The 23,259-nt window shown below is 38.4% G+C and overlaps 2 protein-coding genes across 2 annotated transcripts; both read left to right on the top strand.

The window, feature by feature from the left end:
* Positions 1-459: 459 nt before the first annotated feature.
* nkain5 (sodium/potassium transporting ATPase interacting 5) lies at positions 460-6,026 on the top strand. The gene is made up of 6 exons (XM_058785130.1): positions 460-683; positions 3,189-3,326; positions 4,225-4,305; positions 4,506-4,703; positions 4,959-5,019; positions 5,165-6,026. The coding sequence occupies exons 1-6, from the start codon at positions 630-632 to the stop codon at positions 5,176-5,178; spliced, it is 546 nt and encodes a 181-aa protein (XP_058641113.1). The 5' UTR covers positions 460-629; the 3' UTR covers positions 5,179-6,026.
* Positions 6,027-7,441: 1,415 nt separating this feature from the next.
* ythdf1 (YTH N6-methyladenosine RNA binding protein F1) lies at positions 7,442-16,166 on the top strand. The gene is made up of 6 exons (XM_058785458.1): positions 7,442-7,873; positions 8,493-8,517; positions 9,182-9,261; positions 10,329-11,963; positions 12,598-12,642; positions 15,548-16,166. The coding sequence occupies exons 1-6, from the start codon at positions 7,847-7,849 to the stop codon at positions 15,572-15,574; spliced, it is 1,839 nt and encodes a 612-aa protein (XP_058641441.1). The 5' UTR covers positions 7,442-7,846; the 3' UTR covers positions 15,575-16,166.
* Positions 16,167-23,259: the final 7,093 nt, after the last annotated feature.

The raw sequence follows: 23,259 nt of genomic DNA, 5'->3' as shown, positions 1-23,259 counted from the left end.
AAAAATCTTAGTTTCCAGCCGTACCATTCCTTTATGGTGAATGAAAATGAGCAGCTCGGACGTTATGCAATAAATAACTACTAACCATAACCTTACTGAGTTTTACCCCCCTTGTAATTAACTACTATGCGGTAAGCTTGGGTTTCTACAAAATCATTCACCTTAAACTTGCCTCTGAAAATATTCTGTATAGGCTAAAATAACAAACAAAGTGTATGTGAAGGCTGAATCTTCAATATTAGTTAGCCCCCTACTTTATAACAATCCAGTAGTGTTAATGATAGTCAGATCTGGATTTCTATGGAAGGTAAATCTAATCATTTACCAACTCTTCCAGCCGCTAGTGCTCCACCTGCCGCTCCTCCTCGACAGCGCACCGGGAGGCGGTGGCTGTATTTAAAGGACCCACCCCATTTTATTTACCCCCGATCTCACCCTCTTTACCCCCGCCTACCGCTTCATATTGTTCTTAACCCTATGTGCTATAGTACAGCTATGATCACAGCCCATTGTAAAGGAAGCATAGCCTACTGAAAAATACCGCTAAAAACAGGATAGCCTACCTCAAAAATGAATCTGTTTTATTTACCATTTTGAGTTTTACGTTTATACCGAAGAGAATAGTGAAGATGGGCTGCTGCTCGGGGAGGTGCATGTTGATGTTCTTCTGCGCTCTTCAGCTGGTAAGTGCGTTATAGAGTTGTAGTAAAAACAAGGGTCTACTCGCTGCAATTTTGTATCTAATTTATTAATCTGTCATTGTATATGAAATTTTACGTTGTGATATTAACTTCGAGACGAGTTTCTGAACATCTCAAGTCTTAAAGTCTGCAGTCTTTTAAATAGTACATTGTTTGAGAGAAGAAAGGTTTTGTGCCAATAACCGTAGTTTTTCATATATAATTATTACATACATAGACTATAATTGTAGGCTACGCATAGGCCTACTTTTGATTGCTATAACGTTATATTGGAAGCGTTTGTTTACCTCGTCAGAATATGGCTGCACATAAACACTTTTGGACAGTTATCTACTATAAAAAGTAATTATTGTAAAGGAGAACACACAAAACTAGACCACTTTTTTTTTTTGCAATATAAGACTACAATGAGAACTGAAGTGCAAATAATAGGCCTACATTATTTTATAGTGTATTATGTATAGCTGTGTTTGTTGTGCACGTAGTGTATAGCTTTCCTTATATGTAAACATGCTTAAATGTGACCCTGGACCACAAAACCAGTCATAAGTGTCAATTTTTCAAAATTGAGATTTCTACATCATCTGAAAGCTGAATAAATAAGCTTTCCATTGATGTATGGTTTGTTATGGTAGGGCAACTACTTGAAAATCTGGAATCTGAGGGTGCAAAAAAATCTACATACTGAGAAAATCACCTTTAAATTTGTCTAAATGAAGTTCTTAGCAATGCATATTACTGATCACAAATTAAGTTTTGACATGTTTACAGTAGAAAATGCACTAAATATCTTCATGGAACATGATCTTTACTTAATATCCTAATGATTTTTGGCATAAAATAATAATTTTGACCCATACAATGTATTTTTGGCTATTGCTAAAAATATACTCCAGCGACTTAAGACTGGTTTTGTGGTCCAGGGTCACAAATGTTTATTTTAATGTGTGTTTAATGCATATTTAGCTCATTGATTGCACATGGTATTTCAGTGGTGTGAGATCCTTTTCTCCTCTCACAAAGTGATATATTGGGTTCATCTGGTCATCTCAGTTCAGTAGTTGCACTTGTGTTCTCCACAGGAGGAAACCCTCTTGTTTCTGTGCTGAACACCAACAGAGACAGTGACCTACATCCCTGCTGTTATTCTGCTTAACATTTGTATAGCTTTTAACTTTGGTCTAACCTTAGCTTTTCTGTCTTTCCTTTCTTTCTATTGCCTGTGTAAATGTGCATGAAAGAAAGAGTGGAGATGCTTATTCAGTTATATATTTTTAAGTCAGCATTATGTATTAGCAATCTGATATGACACCACATTTGGACTATAATCTCATTGGATTAACTCAGCCTTGACCTTTTTTTAAAAAAAATACTGTCACCTACTAAATAAATGATGAAGATTGAGTAAGACAGTGCAGAACAGACACATGCAGTTATTAGTCTTTACAGTTGTGTACATTTGATCTCAGGATGGCTCAAAAAGAAAATATAGCTGTATGGTTTAACTGGTTTAACAAATTCAATTTATCATTTCACACCTTTTACTGCCAGTGAATAGAAAAAGAGAGGTCTGCTGCATGTCTGCTATACCATGTCCAAGTTTGTGTAACATTTGGCATCTATAAATCTTGGCAGAACATTCATCCGTCATGTCAGCTATCTCAACAGGTTCAGCCACTGTTGCTCTGTGCAATGGTGGTTTCATATTTCCTTTAAATATTTCAAATGAGTTGGAGACTGTCCACATTTATGAATTAGATTTACCAAGATGGATATATATTGTATAATCTGAGTTTGCAATGCAGATGTCTGTTACCAAAAGCAGATAGCTCATCTGTATCTGTGAAAAATCTCACTGTTTTATGTTTGGCTGGTTAAAGTCAAGCACCTCATGCTGGAACACAGTGGATGGGGACTGTGGCAAAGACATGCTACGAATGGTTGATTTGAGGTGGAACCTCTGGGAACAGCTGGTACACAGCAGCATTATGGCATACAGAGTGAGATTGTATGGGGGATGGGTGTTTAGTGGCAGAGAGAGGGTTTATGACTGCTGCAGTGAAGCTTTATGAGAGGAGCAGCATCCCCCACACCCAGCACCTCCCCTCTGAATCATACATCTCCTCTCACTGAGCCTCTGACCTCTAAGGAGGTCCCTCATCTCCTCTCGCTCACCCTTTCTCCCTCCCGCCCTCCTTTTCTTTTTCTCCACCTCTCACTCTCTGTTTCTCTGTCACACGCTTTATACCCCATTGGCTCTGTTACCCTGGCAACCCTGAGTAAAAAGCCAGCATGTGGAAAAACAGAGGTGGGGGTTTTGATTGTGTGTCTCTGGGAAAGAGAGATGGGGTCTCCATCATTATTGTGTTTGGGGCAGCATGAGGGTGTTTTTTTTGGTTGTGTAGATGCAAAGTAGCTGGTGGTTTTACTGTTTTAGCAAGGTGTAGAGATCTTGATCAGATCATGCTTTCTGTCTTTTTTTTCTAGATCACTGCTGTGGAGAGACAGGTGTTCGACTTTCTAGGTTACCAGTGGGCACCCATCCTTGTCAACTTCCTGCATGTCATTGTGGTGATATTGGGCTTGTTTGGGACAGTCCAGTATAAGCCCCGCTATGTAGTTTTGGTGTGTACTGTATTTACCTCATGACATTTTTTGTAACTTTTGAAATTTCATTGGTATGTTAAATAATATAGTATTTAATAAAACTTGTTTTATTACAACAACAATGTAAAATAACTATTATTATTAACAATTATTCATAAAATACATTATTTATACTTATTATTTATAAAATACTGGTACTAACTATAAAAAGATTACAAAAATACCTAAATGAACAAATTCATTAAAAAAATTATTAAATTCAATAATACATTTTAATTGATTGATATTATATGTTTTAATTTCTTTAACAAGAAACTAATAAATAAATTCCATTCAAAAGGTTGGGTTTAGTAAGTTTTTTTTTTTTTAATGCTTTTATTTAGCAAGAATGCATTCAACTGATCAAATATGACAGTAAATATGTTTATAATCTTACAACAGATTATTACAAATGCTGTTGGAACTTTCTGTTCATCAAAAGAATTCTGAAAAAAATATATCACAGTTTCCAGAAAAATATAAATCAGCACAACTATTTTCAAAAATGATAATAATAAATGTTTCCTGAGCATAAAATCAGCATGATTTCTGAAGGATCATGTGACACTGAAGAAAATTCAGCTTTGCCATCACAGAAATAAATTACATTTTAAAATATATAGAAAGCAAAATTCAGATATTTTAAATTGTAATAAAATTTCACAATATTGCTGTTTATTGTATTTTAGATCAAATAAATGCAGCGCTGGTGAGCATAGGAGATATCTTTAAAAATACATCACCCACCCCAAACTATAGCTAATACAGTAATTTGGTTGTTTACATATGGATTTTTGTTTAATGAAGTTAACGAGAAGTGGTTCCGATTGAATTTTTAAAAACTCTGATGTCCATATGTTCTTTCCTTTTCTTTTAGTATATAGTCTGGACCATGTTTTGGGTGACTTGGAATGTCTTTATCTGTTGCCTTTATCTAGACCTTGGAGGACTTTCAAAGGTAAAGAGCCCCATTACTCATATGGGTCAGTCTAGTGCTAGACCAAGTTCACATACATAAGTGCCATTGGTATGAAATGATATCATCACTGTGGTATAAGCTTACAAATCACAGATGAACAGGATTAAACAACATTTTAAACTTGCACCGCATGTTTCCTCAGTACCGAAACTGAAATTCAGAATGCTGTGCTCTTGCAGGACAGCAATTACCTGTCATTGGGACTTTCGTCTTACCGTTCATGGTGGAAGGACAACGGTCCAGGCTGTGAGAACAGAAACCTCCCAACCACTAGATGGCAGCATCTGGAAAGTCCTGCTCTGGTCTCTGAGCTGGGCTGTGTGTTGGAGTATCAGTACATTGAAGTTATGCACAGCGCCCTGCAACTGTTCATTTCTGTAAGACCCTAAAACTGAAGACGTTTAAAGCTGAAGTGTGCAGAAATAATGACTGTTTTCAAACAGGTTTCCTGAACATTTCTCACAACAATGCTGCTGTGTCAGGCATAGCAACTTTGCTACCTACAATTGAACATTTTTTCTTAATTTTTGCTTAAAGTTTTCTGTGATTCATCCATATACACCAATATAGAAATAGATTTTAAAAAGTGCCTTGTGTGTGACTTTACTGATGCTTTGTTTGTTTGCATGTAGGCCCTGGGATTTGTATTTGCCTGCTATGTTGTCAACATCTTCAATGAAGAGGAAGACACATGTTTGTAAAATAATTTTCATCTTATACCTTTTAAAAGTGGCTTTAGTAATTTTTGTGTGTTTTGCTGGTTCTTATTCAGCTTCCTAAACAACTGATATTACTTCATGTGAATCTAATTTTGTATCTGCATTCTGTTACTTTTCAGATTTGTATAAGTGACAGTGTCCAGATCTCATCAACATCTCAAGAGAGAGAAGGAACATTGAGAAGGGAAAGAGATGAAAGAAAAGGACATTAACCATTCTCAGAATGGACCAGATTGGATGGATTCCACATGATTTATACATGTATAAACATAGCAATACACACAAATTAAGAAAATAAGAGTGATGTGAATATAAACATGAAAATTATGTGTATGTGTGTTTTATTATTATTATTTTGCCTAATGACACATTGAACTCCACAAGTGAACAAGAAGCAAGTCGCAAGGCATCTGTGTAACTATTCATCCAAAGCCAAAGGATACAGCAATAGACCTCACTTTTATGTGCTTTTATGAATATATATTTATTTTCCTTTCATGATATGATTTTTTTTGTGAAACAGTTTTGCATACATAAGTATGTGGCTTCTAATTTTACAGTTAAAATGGTAGCCTATATTTTGTACATTTTAAACATATTGTAAAAATCTCTTTCAGTTTAATAGTGGAGATTAAATGAAGAAGAATGGATTGCTTTACATGCACTTGTGTCATTACACAGCAAAATGCTGTTAAATGTTTAATGATCAACATCTGTCTCTTTTACTATCGGTAACACAAGCCATATTTGTGAGAGCAAGTATAGGAGAGAGCAATTACAATACTTGCATGTGTTGGTCTGTGTCTTACGAGCAAAACAGAAACATTGTAAATTAACACATGCGGAACATCAAACCTCATTTTGTAAATGTAAATAATACAGCATTTACTGACATTATTTTGAACGCTGACTGTAGTGAGTCATATAATCTTTTATTTTGTTACATTATACCTGTAGTGCATATCTTAATAAAAATTTGTTTGGAAAACACCACAGTTTATAGGGAAAAGGCACTTTATTTCGTTAAGGTTTCTGTGTCAACGAGTTTTGATATGTCGAGGAAGTTCATTACACTGACACCTAGTGGATACAATGAGAAAACCGCAAGTTGAATAAGTGTTGGGGACAACGGTTTGTAGCCTACATACTACAAATTAACCATAAAATCATTAGGATACCAACAATCTTGATTAATAAACCGGATTATTATGTATGTCATCACTATGTGCAATGTGATGCAATATTTTATTATCCTAGGACAACGTAAGATATCAGAATCCAAATCCGACATGTATCACTTTCTAACTGAAAACATATATTTAAACTTTAGGAAATTCAGCAGAAGCATCTCATCAGTAAAGCTTTTGCATTATCTGTGAAATGGGTGTTATGTTGAAACAGAGCTGCTCCCTACAGGGTTCCAGTCTCCTATAGTTTCTGCAAACTTATTAAGCAGTAAGACCCCCATCCCACCCATCCATCTCTGACTAAGATCAATAGCTAGATCTAAATATCAATTAGCTACCCTGAATGCCCTTTATCAGCATGAGGTTGAGCTGACACAAGAGTGCTCAGTGCTTGTTAATGACATTCTTTTAACAGTGAAAATGTAAATGATAAAAGTATGTGGTGGCATGGCTTAGGCTTATAATAAAATTAAATTACTAGCTTTTAAAAAAAGAAGTACATTTTTCCATGTTCCCAGGCAAATGGTTTAATAAAGCTTGAAGAAAATGACAAGTAATCAAGCTTGTCAACAACATCTGGTGTGAAAGGTATGTATGTGTCTAATTTTTTAGGAAATTTTGCACATATTTATGAATATGTTAACAGGAACCAGAGGAAAGGACCAAATGAAACTCCATTATAGTATTCAATAAAAAAGTATAATGTTTTTAATATTTTATTATCTATACAGGATGGTTTGTGATAGTCAATTCTTTTTGTCTGAATTAAACACAAACCCATTCAATATAGGCAAATAAACTAATGTAACGTCCTCTGACAAACATGTCATACTAGGAGCTGTGGTGAATGATGAATGAATGAATGAATGTGATGTAATATTTCTAAGATCAAGTGGAGGAAACAGCTAGTTTTCATTTCTACATAAAAGCATCATCTATATATTTTTATGTTTTACTTTAATTTTAAATAATTTATTATGGACATTTATGCTATTAACATAAATGTGTAATTATAGGTAAAATAGCAATGCCAAAATGTAGCCTACAGCACTTCTCATTTAGTAACTTATTATACTGCGCTTTAAATGTCTTTAGGCAATTATTAGAAATGTAGAACAAATATGAAATAGTTTATTCGCTAAGAGAAAGAAGACATTTATTGAGTAAGAATTTTTTTTCCCAATTTTCTTAGGTTGATCACCTCTGCATGGCCACCCGGTCCATGTGGCGTCAGTCCCTCCGCGCAGATCCCGGATGGAGCGGCCATTGGGCGGAAGTGAACAGAGGTGCACAATAACTGCGGGCTGGGAGGAGGAAAAAATATATATACACTTTGAAATAAATTTACACTCGGAGTGTGACAGTATTGGATTAAACCCCAAAACCGCAGAGCCTCTGATACTCTCGGAAACATCCTCAGGCTGGACTTTTAGTGCGCTCGCGAGGACCGGATCCCCGGAATCAAGTCGTGGAAGTTGCTGAAAAAAGCGCAGTTCAGCCTGCACGGAGCCGAGAGGAACCCACGGGCTTCGGGTTACGCCGAGCACCCTCGCTGCTGCTTCTTTTTTCTTTGCAAGACTCTTGCTGAATCTAAAGAGGCCCTCTTGATGAATTATGTCTACCACCAGTATTGACCCACAGGTAGGTTGGAGTGGCACGGCGTCGCTAAGGCCTGTAGGAGGAGCAGGGAATGCGCGTGCAGCCTCCGCCGCTTCTGCGGAGACATTACGGGCTTCTGCCTCTGCTTGCTTCACACAAGCGCGATGGCTAACGAGTTAGCATTTTTCCCACTCGTTTTATTGAATACTACATCGCGTTTCTTCGGTCCAAACAGTCATTTCCGTTCGACGCATCACAAAATGCGTCTTGGTCCAGTGTAGCATCAGGATAAAACTTAATTTAGTACACATTCTCTCTCATCTGCTTCCGAGAGTTATAACCAGTTTTCTCTGGACTTGGTCTGATCTGCATGGTCGACGAAATTTTTAGCTATCCGGGTGGACGTGTAATTCCTTGATTGACTAAATAAATGTCAACATAAGCCCCCGTTTCTCTTTAATAACGAATGGCGAGCGACTCCTGATAGTGCATTGATTTATTGCTGATGCTCTGATGGAGTCGATGTGGATTAAGAGCATGAACCGTTTTGTAGTATTTACATGTTAAACACGAAGACCTTGTGTTTAAAACTACAATTCAAAGGTGTTAATGTTTTATCTTGTTGTTTTTATCCATCTCCAATCACCTACTGAATGGGAAGACATCCAAAGGGCAAGACGCTAAAGGTGAGTTTGCTGAATAATATATATGTCTATACAGATTTAGAAATGAAACATCCAGGATAGGCTCATTTCTTCACATTAAGTCCAGTTTTACCATTATTAATGCTCTCGGCTGTGGCTGTAAAGTCAAATCCGGGCATTCATTCTCTGTCAAATCCTGGTTGCTGTGTTGCTCACATATCATTCAAATAATGTTGTTTGAGAGCTTAATCAATCATCTGATGGAGCCATATACCTCCTTGGAGGCCAGAACTGCTCCTGTTGGATTAACACTACTCTGACACATCAATTGGCAATGGGAGCTTGGCGTTTGAGCGTATTAAATAGATTATGCTTCATAATTCTGTAGAGTTAACTACTGTAGTTTGAATTTTTGGCTTGGGTAATTTTTAGATGGTCCTTTTCATCTATGACTCTGTCTGTAGTATCGTGGTAGTCAGACAGAACATGTGGTGAATGACTCACCGAGATCAGTGTGGTGAAGTAAACATTACTGTAGTCGTTTATTATTTGTTGAAGATCTAAGATGTGAATGGCGTAGCATTGGTCAAGTGATGTCTTCCAAGGGATAGAGAAGACTGTTGGATTTAGCATGTGCTTTGAGTTTGGTAGCAGATGTAGTGATTTGAGAAGTAAACCTGATGTTTAACATCGTTCTTTATTTCAGTGCAAAATGGCTCTCTTCATCAGAAGGAAACGGTCCATGACAATGACTTTGAACCATACCTCACCGGCCAGTCTAATCCGGTGAGAAATAGAGAAAAACTTTTAAATCAACATGTATTCTCTGAAAGCATATCTAATGTTTTTACAGTTTTGCTTCTCAGCGTAAGCATGTTTTTGATATTTTTAAGAAAACAAAATACTGAATATAATTTTAAGTGCATTATCCTCATAGGCTTGTGCATGTGTAAAAAAACAAAAAAAAAACAGTATTTTTAACCAAAGTATTATTACTTTATCTGGCTCTGAAAGAACGGTTCTGCTGTTTTTGCTGAGGAAGAGAAGAATAATAATAACTAATTAGTTTTACAGTGGGAAATTTGTCTGTACAGTTTTAAAAATCTGAAGTAATTTTTCTGCTGTTGCAATGGTGGCAGGGGGGAAAACCTAACCAGCTAGGTTTTCCTCTGGGAAATTTGACTGTAGTTTTTTATTATTATTATTACCAGTACATTACCACATCCACAGTACATTACTAAAAGGAAATGGTTGTACAATACATCATTGTCTATAATCATTGTTCTGGAGTTTAAAATAATTTCCTTTTGAATATGGAGTCTCTGCTAAGATTCTGGTCTGATCTGTTTTATGCTGTTTGAAATTAGTATATGTGACCCTGGAGCACAAAACCAGCCATAAGGGTCAATTTATTAAAATTGAAATTTATACATAATCTGAAAGCTGAATAAATAAGCGTTCCATTAATGCATGGTTTGTTAGGATCAGACAATATTTGGCCGAGATACGACTATTTGAAAATCTGCAATCTCAGGGTGCAAAAAAAAATCAAAACATTGAGAAAGTCACCTATAAATTTGTCCAAATTAAGTTCTTAGCAATGCATATTACTAATCAAAAGTTAAGTTTACGGTAGGAAATTTACTAAATATCTTCATGGAACATGATCTTTTAATATCCTAATGATTTTTGGCATAAAAGAAAAATCAATAATTTTGACCCATACAATGTATTGCTGGCTATTGCTACAAATATACCCCAGCGACTTAAGACTGGTTTTGTGCTCGAGGGTCACATATTTGGTTTGCATTTTGTCTTTAATTCTAACAACTCTATTTCTGATTATCCCTCAGAATAACAGTTACCAATCAATGACCGACCCATACCTGTCTAGCTACTATGCCCCCTCGATTGGGTTCCCGTACCCCCTCAGCGAGGCCCCCTGGTCCACCGGCGGAGACCCGCCGATCCCGTACCTCACTCCGTACGCCCCCCTCAGCAATGGAGACCATCACTTCATGCATGACACTGTGTTCGGACAGCCAGGGGGTCTGGGTAGTAGCATCTATCCACACCGCTTTAACTTTTTCCCTGAAAACCCAGCGTTTTCCGCCTGGGGTACGAGCGGCTCCCAGGGCCAGCAGACTCAGAGTTCTGCATACGGGGGCAGTTACAGTTACCCACCCAGTTCTTTAGGTGGCACCCTGGTACCCGACGGGCAAACGGGCTTCCCAAGCGACACCCTGAATAAGGCGCCAGGTATGAACAGCTTAGAGCAGGGCATGGTGGGGTTGAAGATCGGCGGCGATGTGACCGGAGGTGGTTCCGGAGTGAAGACGGTGGGCTCGGTGATTGGTGGAGGGCCGGTGGCAGCAGCTGTGGCCACGGGTAACGGCGGGACTCCACTAGGGCTACCGCCTCCCAAACCCACATCCTGGGCGGCCATCGCCAGCAAACCGGCCAAGCCTCAGCAGCTGAAGGTGAAGAGCAAGCCGGGGATGCCCATGGCTGGAGGCACCCTGCCCCCACCGCCCATCAAACACAACATGGACATTGGAACCTGGGATAACAAGGGGCCTGTGACTAAAGTGGCCTCGCCACTGCCGCCCCACCACCAGCAGCAGCCTCCGCTCCACTCCCAGGGTCACCTACCGCCTCACCCTCACGGGCTCCCGCCCCCGCCTCAGCCCCCTATGCCGTCTGCCCAATCACTTGCCCAGCAGATGGCGATGCAGGGTCCACCCCCTCCACAGCCTTACCAGAACCACACCCCTGCTCCTCCCCCTCAAACCCGGTGGGTTGCCCCACGTAACCGCAACCCTGGTTACGGTGGTGGCGGCAGCGTGGACAGCAGCGGCTCGTCGAGCGGCGGAGGGGTCGGCAACGGTGGTGGCGGCGGACCTCCGGGGTCCGGTGCTGTGGAATCCCACCCGGTCCTTGAAAAGCTGCGTGCGGCGCACAGCTACAATCCCAAGGACTTTGATTGGAACCTGAAAAATGGCCGGGTTTTCATCATTAAGAGCTACTCGGAGGACGACATCCACCGCTCCATCAAGTACTCCATCTGGTGCAGCACGGAACACGGTAACAAGCGGCTGGATTCGGCCTTTCGTGCCATCAACGGCAAGGGTCCTGTCTATCTGCTCTTCAGCGTCAACGGCAGCGGACACTTCTGCGGCGTGGCGGAGATGCGCTCGCCCGTAGACTACGGCACCAGCGCCGGCGTTTGGGCGCAGGACAAGTGGAAGGGCAAATTCGACGTGGACTGGCTGTTTGTTAAAGACGTGCCCAACAGCCAGCTCAGGCACATCCGCCTGGAGAACAATGACAACAAGCCCGTGACCAACTCCCGTGACACGCAGGAGGTGCCTCTGGAGAAGGCCAAGCAGGTGCTGAAGATCATCGCCACCTACAAACACACCACCTCCATCTTCGATGACTTCTCACACTACGAGAAACGACAGGAGGAGGAAGAGGTGGTAAGAAAGGTAATGTGCTTTTTCTAATCTTTGTTTGCTTAACAATAGCTGCATTGTTTAGCTAATGATTGGGATATTGTTTTTTATATGAGATTATTAGCTATCTTGAGGTTTAGAGATGCATATACTGAAGGAAAATATTTCTGTTTAGAGGTGAATGACCATAAGCAGCGATTAACCAAAGAACTTTGAACAGCATGTGAAGGGTTCAGGCTACTGTTCATGTCACTGAAACTGCCTATGTAAAGGTTACAGCTGTTTTTAAGTGCCATAGATCAGTGCACGTCTACCTGGTTGTTTTAGAATGGTTGATGCTCGTTGCTTTTGCTGTGGATGCTTCAGTTATTTCATTATTCTGTCTTTAATATTTCATCCATTGGTGGTTTTTAGCTCCAAGTATCAAACTGCTAATAAAATTGTATTGTATCAGATTTCTGGTGACAGCAAGCAAAAATACATGTCTTACTGGCTATACTTTGCTCATTTTAAATGTGGTTTTATGATTATGTATAAATTTGGCAGTTTTATGTTGAATTTTGTTATTGGCATTTTTATGCAACAAAAATTTAAGACAGTGCTGACGTTTTTGATTTGAGTCCAAGGATTATTGATTTTAATCTCTTTCTTTTATCTCCACTGACAGAACCTAGAGCCTGCTCCTCTCCAGAACCGATCCCGACTGGATCAAGTAAGCTTTTCTTTTTTTATTGTTTTTCAGGGCTAACATGGTTATAGAAGATTTGGAAATATCAGAGAATTTTGAAAATTGTTATTTCCAGATTAAGTTTGGAATGTCTTGCATTTATGCTCAAATCTAAAATATTTCATTGGTTATGAATTACGCTTTTTATTGAAGATCGCTGTTATCTTGCTGCTCCTGTAACACTCATTTGACTTTAAAATATATTCTGTTAAACTGTACTGTTTAATCACATATAACAGTTTTACTTAGAAAATTCCCTGAGGACTGTGTTTAGTAAAATGTCTAGAGGAAATCTTTTAGAATTTAGTTTGACAATGCACCTAAAATCTTGTATAGATTTTCTCTTTCTGTATGTAAATTATCAATATGCTTATTAAAGGATTTACACTTTTTTTTTTTTTTTTTTATGATATACTGAAAAAATGATAGTGAAACAGTTTTCACTCAGAAATTGCTATTAAATTTAACAAATAATTACAAAAAATAGCAAGTAACTTATTGAATTAAACATGAAATTTAGAAGTAGATGGAATGAAATGTATATTTTTTTGTTAAAGGAACACTCCACTTTTTAAAAAAAAATAGGCTAATTTTCCAACTCCCCAAGAGTTAAACGGTTGAGTTTTACCGTTTTCAAATCCATTCAGCCGATCTCCGGGTCTGGCGGTAGCACTTTTATCGTAGCTTAGCATAGATCATTGAATCTGATTAGACCATTAGCATCTTGCTCAAAAATGACCAAAGAGTTTCGATATTTTTCCTATTTAAAGGGTTAGTTCACCCCAAAATGAAAATTATGTCATTAATTACTCACCTTCATGTCGTTCCAAACCCTTAAGACCTTTGTTCATCTTCGGAACAAAAATTAAGATATTTTTGATGAAATCAGAGAGCTATCTGACCCTCCATAGACAGCAATGCAACTGAAATGTTCCCAGGTCCAGAAACGTAGTAAATACATCAGTAAAACAGTCCATGTGACATCAGTGGCTCAACTTCAGTTTTGCGACGTTATGAGAATTTTTTGCACAAAGAAAACAAAAATAACAATTTACTCAAGTATTCTTCTCCCTCGAGTTACGTCATCTGCCATTTTAGAGAGTATCACAATGCATATGCACGCTTTCACCTAAGCGTAAACAACGCTTATTACGCAGCTTTCGTTCATGCGTGGGCTTTCCCCCCGATCGTAAACAACGCTGATTACGTCAAATACGTTCTTGGGTACTCTCCAAAATGGCAGAAGACATAACTCAGGGGAGAAGAATACTTGAGTAAATTGTTGTTTTTGTTTTCAAAAAAAAAAAAAAAAAGCATACTCGTAGCGTCGCAAAACTGAGGTTGAGCCACTGATGTCACATGGACTGTTTTACTGATGTATTTACTACGTTTCTGGACCAACATTTCAGTTGTGTTGCTGTCTATGGAGGGTCAGATAGCTCTCCGATTTCATCAAAAATATCTTAATTTGTGTTCCGAAGATGAACGAAGGTCTTACAGGTTTGGAATGACATGAAGGTGAGTAATTAATGGCATAATTAATTAATGGCATAACTGGTAGTCGTGGCCTAATGGTTAGGGAGTCGGGCTTGTAACCTGAAGGTTGCTGGTTGCTGGTTCGATTCTCGCGCCGGCAGGAATTAAAGGTGGGGATTGTGAATGAACAGCACTCTCTCCACCTTCGATACCATGACTAAGGTGCCCTTGAGCAAGGCACCGAACCCCTAATTGCTCCCCGGGCGCTGGAGCAAGGCTGCCCACTGCTCCGGGTGTACGTGTGTGTGTGTGTGTGTGCGTGTGTGTGTGTGTGTACGTGTGTGTGCGCACGTGTGTGCATTTGTTCACTACTCACTGTTGTGTGTGTGCACTTGGATGGGTTAAATGCAGAGCACCATTTCGAGTATGGGTCACCATACTTGACAATACGTCACGACTTAACTTAACTTTCATTTTGGGGTGAACTAACCCTTTAAATAGGAAACCTATCGAAACTCTTTGGTCATTTTTGAGCGAGATGCTAACGATCTAATCAGATTCAGTGATCTATGCTAAGCTGCAGCTAAAAGTGCTACCGCCAGACCCGGAGATCGGCTGAATGGTTTCGAAAACGGTAAAACTCAACCGTTTAACTCTTGGGGAGTTGGAAAATTAGCCTTTTTTTTTTTTTTTAAATGGAGTGTTCCTTTAACAAGAAAATATAAATGTCATTCCATCTACTGCAAAATTTCATGTTTAATTCAGTAAGTTACTTGCTATTTTTTGTAATTATTTGTTAAATTTAATAGCAATTTCTGAGTGAGAACTGTTTCACTATCATTTTTTTCAGTATATTATAAAAAGTGTAAATCCATTAATAAGCATATTGATAATTTACATACAGAAAGAGAAAATCTGTACAAGATTTTAGGTGCATTGTCAAACAAAATTCTAAAAGATTTCCTCTAGACATTTTACTAAACACAGTCCTCAGGGAATTTTCTAAGTAAAACTTATATGTGATTAAACAGTACAGTTTCACAGAATATATATACAGGAGTGTAACAGTGTTCCTTTAAACACTCCACTTTAAACGATCATGTACTACCCTGTTCTAGGCATGAATATTGCTTTAGAAGCTGACGTGACATGAAACAACTGACTAAATCAGTCACTCCTTATGAGTGTAAATGGTTTTAAAGATCCAAATGATGAATAACTGTTTAAGTCAAGGAAATTCAAGGGTGAAAAGTTGCGGTAACCCCGGCTTGTGAGAATTTAAAAGTAGTACAAAATTATGCCTTTTTATTGTTGGAATGGTAGTTTGTTTTTTTTTCAAATGAAAACCATTTTTGATTTTTCTGTACATCAAAATAAACTTCCCTCCATTTCTCTCTCTTTGTTTCTCTCGCAGGAACGCCAGAACCGAAATAAACAATAGAAGGCTGCCCCCTACATATGATGAGCAGTTGTTTTAGGACTGACCATTTGAAAATAAAATTTAAAGAGGACACAAGATGAAATTTAAAAATAAACAATCATTATGTTTTTCTATTTAATTCTGGTGACTTCAGCCAGCGTCAGACTCGAGCCTCTGCGCCTCCGGCTTCACCTGTGGGGGCTGAAGTCGATTAGCACCTCTCAACGTCGCGTCATCATTTTGATTTCTTTTTTTTTTTTTTTTTTTTTTTTCTTTCTTTTCTATCGTTTGGTATTGTTTTCATACACCTCCCTCCCCCCTTTGACCAACCGATATCTGCACAAGTCTTTTATTTCATCCTATATTTTTGTTTCTTCAGCCCCACTGCTCCTCATCATGCCCTTCAGAGTTGGTTAAATGAGTGGGTAGTGACTTCTGTTATGTATGTATGTATGTATGTATGTATGTATGTATGTATGTATGTATGTATGTATGTATGTATGTATGTATGTATGTATGTATGTATGTATGTGTGTGTGTGTGTATCAGGGAAGGTGGTGGAGTGTATGTCAGTCATGTGATATGGCAGAGGTGAGGGAGGGGGATGTGTTCAGACTCCGCTCTGGTTGGGGTTTGGGGGGGGGGTCATCTCCAGCATCAGTAACTGTAACGGGCCAGTTTTAAGTTCTGTAGATCCAGATTTGTGGAGAATCGTGCAACTGCGTAGAAGGGACAATGACATGTGTCTTGACATGAGATGATGTTATAAAAAACTATATTTTTGAATTATGTAACACTTGACTTTTTTTTTTGTTCAGTGACGAGCCACTTATGTCACAGGTTTTGTTTTTTCTTTTCTGTTTTTCCTGCTTGGAGCCTTAACATTTTAAAGCTACGGAAACCGTTTAATAATGGCTGTTCTATACCTCAAATGAAACAGCATTATCAGGGAGACGACATCCCATGCATCCTTAACCAAGGGAAGTCAACATTGTCACTGGCTGGACTAAAAAAAAAACAAAACAAAAAAAAAGTAAAACTAATGTTTTTGTTGCGGTTCAGAGCCCAGTGCTCAGACTCTGTTCCCATACACGCTTAATGTTTAAAGAGCAGAAATGTAACTACTTACTGTTCCAACCCCGCCCAGCAGAGGTCGCTGTTTCTTTAAGCCAATCTGAGAGATGTAGCAATTCACTGCTTTTAATTTGAAATCACTTTAGATGCATCACCTCTTTTTTTGTTTTGTTCTTTGTCCTTTCTTAACAGATTTCATTTTATCGCTTTTTTCCCTCCCCATGTCCTCAGTATATTGCTAAGCTTTAACGTAGGATCATATAATTATAACAATAACGAAGAACGCCTCAAATGTGTAACCTGAAAATTAATGTTACTGATTTACTGTTAAAAGTAAGAAAAACAAACAAACAAAAAAAAGAGTATATGGTTTCTGTGCGTGATTTTTTTAGGACCTGCTTGCTGTTCTGTGTGTTTGTGTGTGGGAGAGCGGAATTGAACCGTGTGAGGGTTTCAGATTTCTATAGTCATATAACAAAAGATTCATGAAAATATATGAAATACTAAAAATATTAAAAAAGAGTTACAAGACAAACATTTAAGTCACCCCTGAAATGAATATGCATTGTATTGGAAGGTCACTATCTATCACGTTCTTAGATTTGATCATGCTCATTATTAAAATAATACTATATGGTGTAATTGGTGTTTGAAGGTGTTCTTTTTACTGCCTTGCTTTGTTGGAAAAACTGTCTGTGTTGTTACTATGCTAATTGTTTCTGCACCAAGATGCCTAAAACACAGTCCTGTATCACTTTTTAACCTACTCACATGCACTCACCTAACGGTTTCGATTTTAAGAAATCTCCTTTGATGAACACATAGGATAAATATGCTTAATTGTTAGACATGATGGACGTATATTTGTTATTTGTGGGGGTGGGGGGGATTGAGTCTCATAAAAATACAGGATACATATTTATGTCACTGTCACTTCTGAAATCTGTCAAATAAGCTTCCTGTAATACTGTAATTCCCTCATCTCCGTATACTCACCAATGCTTCATAAATGTCCCTTTTGGCTAAGTTTTGAAAGGGTTAAATAGTTCATCTGTAAACAAATTTCTAAAGTTGTGTTATTGGTCATTTTTAGATGTGCAGGTACTAGTGCAAAGAATATTTTATGCACTCCTTAACCATTCATTGTTGAGTTAAAGACAACGAGCAGTGTTTATCTACAAGCATTGTGCTATAAGCCTTATACAGTAAAGGCTGAATAGTGTAAAGGTGGTAGCCCGCTTTATTTATTATGTGCACACCTGCCAATTTCTTAGACTGCTGAGATGGAACATCATTAATTAAAATAAACAGCCAATGAGAGCTACATCAGCACACTGTGGTCAAACGCAGAGGTCATATAAATAGCAATATGATTTCCTAAAGGTCATATAAAAATATTAAAATAGGTGTTGTATTTATTACTGAAATAGCTGAAAATATAATGTTATCGCTCTTGTATGAGAGTTTAATATCTAGATAACTGAGTACAGGGCCATCTGTATTGATTGGCTGCCATCTTGTTCTACTCATCTAGATAACAGTAAGTAGAGTTCTGGCTAGAAATAAAAAGCAAGATTTCTAGACAGGCAACAGATTTGCATGAAATAAGGGTTTATTGACAGGTAAACAAAGAAAGTGTGGAAGGAAATGACAGGTCTTGGCAGAGGATGCTCTATGCGGATTAAAAGATTGAACAGTTTTGATATTTGAAAATTCTGTTATACAATAATGTCCTCCTGAGTATTTTTTTTCTTCTAAACATATTCATATATTTCAGTTGAATGCAGTATTTATAAGTATATGCTCAATAAACATTACAAATCAAAGACCAAAGAATGATCACAGAACATGATAATGCAGGTAACGTTTGATTAGCCATTCTCTTCAGGATATACCATTGACCTTCTGTTTTCAGTTTTGCAATAGGAACCAGATTTCTTTTGTACACAAAAACTAGAGATTCCTTCAAGCAGTGCAGTCTATATTAGCAAATGCCTATCATATTCTTTATGTTGTTTACACTGCATGGCATGATTAAATCATGGGATATAAGCATCTATTAAATAGTCTTAAATTTATTTTATTATTATTACTAGGCTATATGAAAATGACCTCATATACGAGTAGAAATAGATTTAGTGATATTCAAAATAAAATAATAATATATTTTGAATTAGAAGAGGAATTTCACATTCCTGTCAGCTCCCGAAATTAATATTCCTATCATGCGCCTGCAAACCAAGCGGCCTCGGTTCCTGTTCAGCTCTTTGGCATTACTAGCCGTCACTTCTCATCTGCGCATCTCTGCTGCTCATTTTCCTAAACGATACAGGTTCGCCGTTTTAAGGCCCCTCTCTTGGCATTCACCGCGTGCCTTAATTGTATGGATATTAAATCAAGGTCCGCCGTGAACACGCAGAGCGGCGGGCCCGTGTCACCACCCTCCATGACGCGCGCACGCCAGAGCAGGCTGCTCTTCAAAGAGTACCGCAAGGAGGGATGTCGTAATGCGTTTTGACAACACGCCGACGACAAAACGACAAAATTACAATCACAATAGTGTCTTCTATTTCAATTTAGCGTGAAACACAGTCAAATACCAACGCATATATTGCGCAGAGCAGGCCAACCAGTGGCCTATATTCACTCCCTTGAAGAGCTGCTCTGCAGCTTCAATTCAAGCAGCCATGGCTATTGTCCTCCTCCTTTTGGGTCTCTGGGATTTGTGTGCCTCAGTGGCAGTACGGTTAGGAATTCAAAAAGAATGTCAATGCCCAAATATAGCATAACATGAATTAATCGCTGTCGTATAGACCAAGGAATTGCATTGCAGGCGACAGAATGAAAGCAATGAAGAAGGTAGCATCCGTCCGAAGGGCGCGCATTGTTATGATTCTCACTCATTTTGCTGACCTCTGCAGTAGTGCATCCCTTAGACTACATCAAGTGTAAACAAAACACTATTAAAATCTCAAAATACACAATCAACTATTTTACAAAAAGCTGTCGACCAACCTTATTCAAAATAAAATCACCGCCAAAACAAGCAAAATGACTGAAACACCACTATAGTCCCCCGTAAACACGATGCTCCATTTTCTCCGTCGAGCATCTTTTGAGCTGCCGCCGTATCCCTCCTGCATCCCGCAACGAGCAAAGAGGTCACGCCTGTCGTTTACCGTCGAAACACACCGATTGTATCCCGCTTTTAATCGTAATCGTCTTCTGCTGCAGTGTTAAATGGCCTCGTTTGCGTCTTGGTTGCGCTGATCCCTTCTGGAGAGATTAGTGCTTCCTCGCGTCCCCGCGCGCTCGCCCTCCTCTGCTGATAGGACTCAAGCGCGAGAGGATTACATCGGGACACGGTGACGTCATGAGCCGCACCGAAGGCCCCCTCCCCTCCCGTTAACAAAATCCCCATCAGTACGGTGCCCTTGAAAACCAGTGAGGCTGACATTCGGAGGACTGAGAGCCATTAGCGCCCTTTACATTCAGTTGAGTTGCTGTAGTAGCTACCCAAAATTGTTCATAACCACAGCTGCTGTTAGAAATGTCCCCGAGCACTCTAAACGTTGTCTGTCACGGTCAGTTCATGGTTTACCACTTGCTTCACATACTTTTGGCTAATTTATTTCCAGACTTTAGAGAGGGCTCGACAATTCTATTCAATCCCCCCGTCTCAAACCTGCACTGCATGCAGATTCTGAGCTTTTATGGAAAGATGTAGTATAGGCTACATTTAGTCTAAAATGTAGGTCTAATAGCTAAAAATTAATCTGAAATACGTCAGCTAAATATTAAAATCAAAGAAATGCGAGATAAGTAGTCAGAGTCCATGCGCGAATTATTCAATGATTTTAATTCAGTGACACTATAATTTTCGGGGAAGATCTCTGGCAAGTTTTGTGGCGCGCCTAGCGATAAGCTAACCGCCAATTATCTTAAATTTAAAAAAAATAAAATAATAATAAGAGATGAGTTAATCTATAAAATAGTGATAATTAAAATGGACCGCTTTTATGGATTTTATGTTCGATGTTTTTGTAGCAAAATACGCTAGTGTCGCCGTTGCTGAAAGAGATTTGTGAGCGTTTTGCGGCTTTGCACTTTGTGATCTTTCGTACTTTCGTAGTTAAACGTTTGCAATCGCTTTATAAAAGTATAAACTGTACATACCCTGCACATTCACTGAGGGTTCAAACCTTAATTCGAAAATGTATAATAGGCTACGCTACGTACCCTAGTTGCGGTCCAAATAGGCTACATTTGATGCGCACTACACTACCCCAGATTCTTTGGTTGCACGAGTTTCCATGAATTGTCCTAAACATTTGTGAATCGTAAACAAATAGGCCCATCTAATTTCTACAAATGAGAGGGAGGATGGGAAGTGAAGGATTTGAATATTTAGGAAGCCCATAACCCACGCGCGATTTCATGGACCTGACAGTTTGCTGCAGTAGCCTAGTCTATAATCCATCTACCATCCTGAATTCACCTCATTTCCAATCCCCCTCAGTTCGACTGTAAATGTGTAAAATCCCAGAATAGATGCTCATCCGGGAAAACGGTTATTTATTCTTCCCCTGAAGCGATATTTTGGGCCTACTTCCTTCTCCATTGAGCAAGGGAGGCGTTTTGTCTTTGCATTACAATACCGGCCGGACCATTCATCCCGTGCGTCCTTGCGTCCCTGCACTTCAGCGGCCCGTCCGCCCCACAGCGCGACAGGGGCCTCTCCATCACAAGACGACACCACTAATGTGAATCAGTGCAGGAGGGAGGCTTTGGTGATGCAGGAGCGCGATTTAGCTGCTTTGTCATTGACGAGGAGTCAAGATAATGTAAATGAATAAGAGCTGAGGAAGCCCTTTGAGTTTAAGTAACTGCCTGCACCTGCTTCTACTGTCATGTATAGGCTATCTAACCCTACTGTCGAGGTAAAAGAAGCCCCGTATTCTAAGGGATTATTAAAAGACGTTTAAACTTGCTCGTTTAAAAAAATGATTGCAATGAGTCAAATTTTGATGACAAAAAAAAAATTAATTAAAAAATTATAGCATAGGCTATAGCGAATATATGAAGAGTTCAGATGCAAAAGCCTCTAAGTACGTCTGCCGTTTTACTTTAAAATTAGCATTTCTTTCTGGCTACTATGTATAGGTAAGTACTGGTACTTCTGAATAGGTTGAGGCTGGGATTTAGCGCATTTGAAGTGAAAGTACTTGATGAACATATACTATGTGTGGAGAGCATTCACTCAGTATTGTAATCTCATTTTTGACCAAGATGGCTTTTAGAGGCTTTTGCATTGGAACTCTTCAAATACACGCTAAAGCAATAATGAAACAAAACAATTCACAAACAGAAAAAAAAAAGGAGGCTAAAAGGCAGCATACAAAAATATCAAACAACTGTTTTGGTCACATATCATAATTAATCAATTGCATAAATGTATAACATTATGAAAAATAATCAAATAGTTGTCGTGAGAACAGAGCAAACAATATATTTTAATAACATCGTATAGTTAAATGAAAGAGGGAAAAAATAAATAAATTAGGCAAAAATGAATTTATATAAAATACATTTAGTAGGCCTACATAAATATTTTGGACTATATATATATATATATATATATATATATATATATATATATTTTTTTTTTTTTTTTTTCAGCTTTTCCCCCCTCACTATCTATATCTTCCTTATTACTTGAAATATTCCTTATTTCATCCTGTTTGATCATTTTCTACAACTTCCCTCTCTTACAGTCTTCCTTTTCTGCACCCTCTTTTACTTCCACTCTCCCTCTCTCTCTTTCTCCCACCCTCCTTCTCTCTTCCTCTCTTCCTCCCACGTGTTTCTGCATCACTCTCTTCAGTATGAGATCCACTCTGCCCTACATGTCTCAGCTGATTGGACCAGCTGCTCAACTCAAGTTCACCATAGCAACTATGATTCAGTCGCCCAGCAACGGGTTTTACTTTCACCCCACTTCCTACTCAGGGACCCCCATCTCCCCACAGCCAACCGTCCAGTGGGTGAATCTGCTGATAAGTGATAAAGTGTGACTGTCTACCTGGCATCTGCGGTTTCACAGAGTTGATTACAGCAGTGGGTAGCTGAGATCCATTTAGATTTATTTGTGATTCTGATACTGTAATATTGAGGGTACATTGTGTATAAGTTTATATATATATATATATATATATATCAATATATATCATACTGTACACACATATATATATATATATATATATATATATATATATATATATATATATATATACAGTCATGGCCAAAAATATCGGCACCCTTGGTAAATATGATCAAAGAAGGCTGTGAAAATTAATATGCATTGTTAATCCTTTTGATCTTTTATTAAAAAAATTCACAAAAATCTAACCTTTCATTGGATAATAATAAGAATTTAAAATGGGGGGAGATATCATTATGAAATAAATGTTTTTCTCTAATATACATTGGCCACATTTAACGGCACCCTTTTATTCAATACTTTTTGAAACCTCCATTCGCCAGTTTAACAGCTCTAAACTTTCTCCTATAATACCTGAAGAGGTTAGAGAACACCTGACAAGAGATCAGAGACCATTCCTTCATTCAGAATC

The sequence above is a fragment of the Onychostoma macrolepis genome, chromosome 08 (genome assembly GCF_012432095.1).
Source record: "Onychostoma macrolepis isolate SWU-2019 chromosome 08, ASM1243209v1, whole genome shotgun sequence".
In the NCBI taxonomy this organism is placed as follows: Eukaryota; Metazoa; Chordata; class Actinopteri; order Cypriniformes; family Cyprinidae; genus Onychostoma; species Onychostoma macrolepis.
The sequence above is the reverse complement of the archived record's forward strand: the minus strand, read 5'-3'. Positions and strand labels throughout refer to the sequence as shown.

What these genes read in the sequence shown, in the direction of transcription:
- nkain5 (XM_058785130.1), top strand. Translation starts at nt 630, where the DNA reads ATGGGCTGCTGCTCGGGGAGGTGCATGTTGATGTTCTTCTGCGCTCTT. An exon ending in ACCTTGGAGGACTTTCAAAG is followed by an intron (nt 4,306 to 4,505) that starts GTAAAGAGCCCC and finishes GTGCTCTTGCAG; the next exon opens with GACAGCAATTACCTGTCATT. An exon ending in CCCTGCAACTGTTCATTTCT is followed by an intron (nt 4,704 to 4,958) that starts GTAAGACCCTAA and finishes GTTTGCATGTAG; the next exon opens with GCCCTGGGATTTGTATTTGC.
- ythdf1 (XM_058785458.1), top strand. Translation starts at nt 7,847, where the DNA reads ATGTCTACCACCAGTATTGACCCACAG. An exon ending in CAAAGGGCAAGACGCTAAAG is followed by an intron (nt 8,518 to 9,181) that starts GTGAGTTTGCTG and finishes TCTTTATTTCAG; the next exon opens with TGCAAAATGGCTCTCTTCAT. An exon ending in AGGAAGAGGTGGTAAGAAAG is followed by an intron (nt 11,964 to 12,597) that starts GTAATGTGCTTT and finishes CTCCACTGACAG; the next exon opens with AACCTAGAGCCTGCTCCTCT.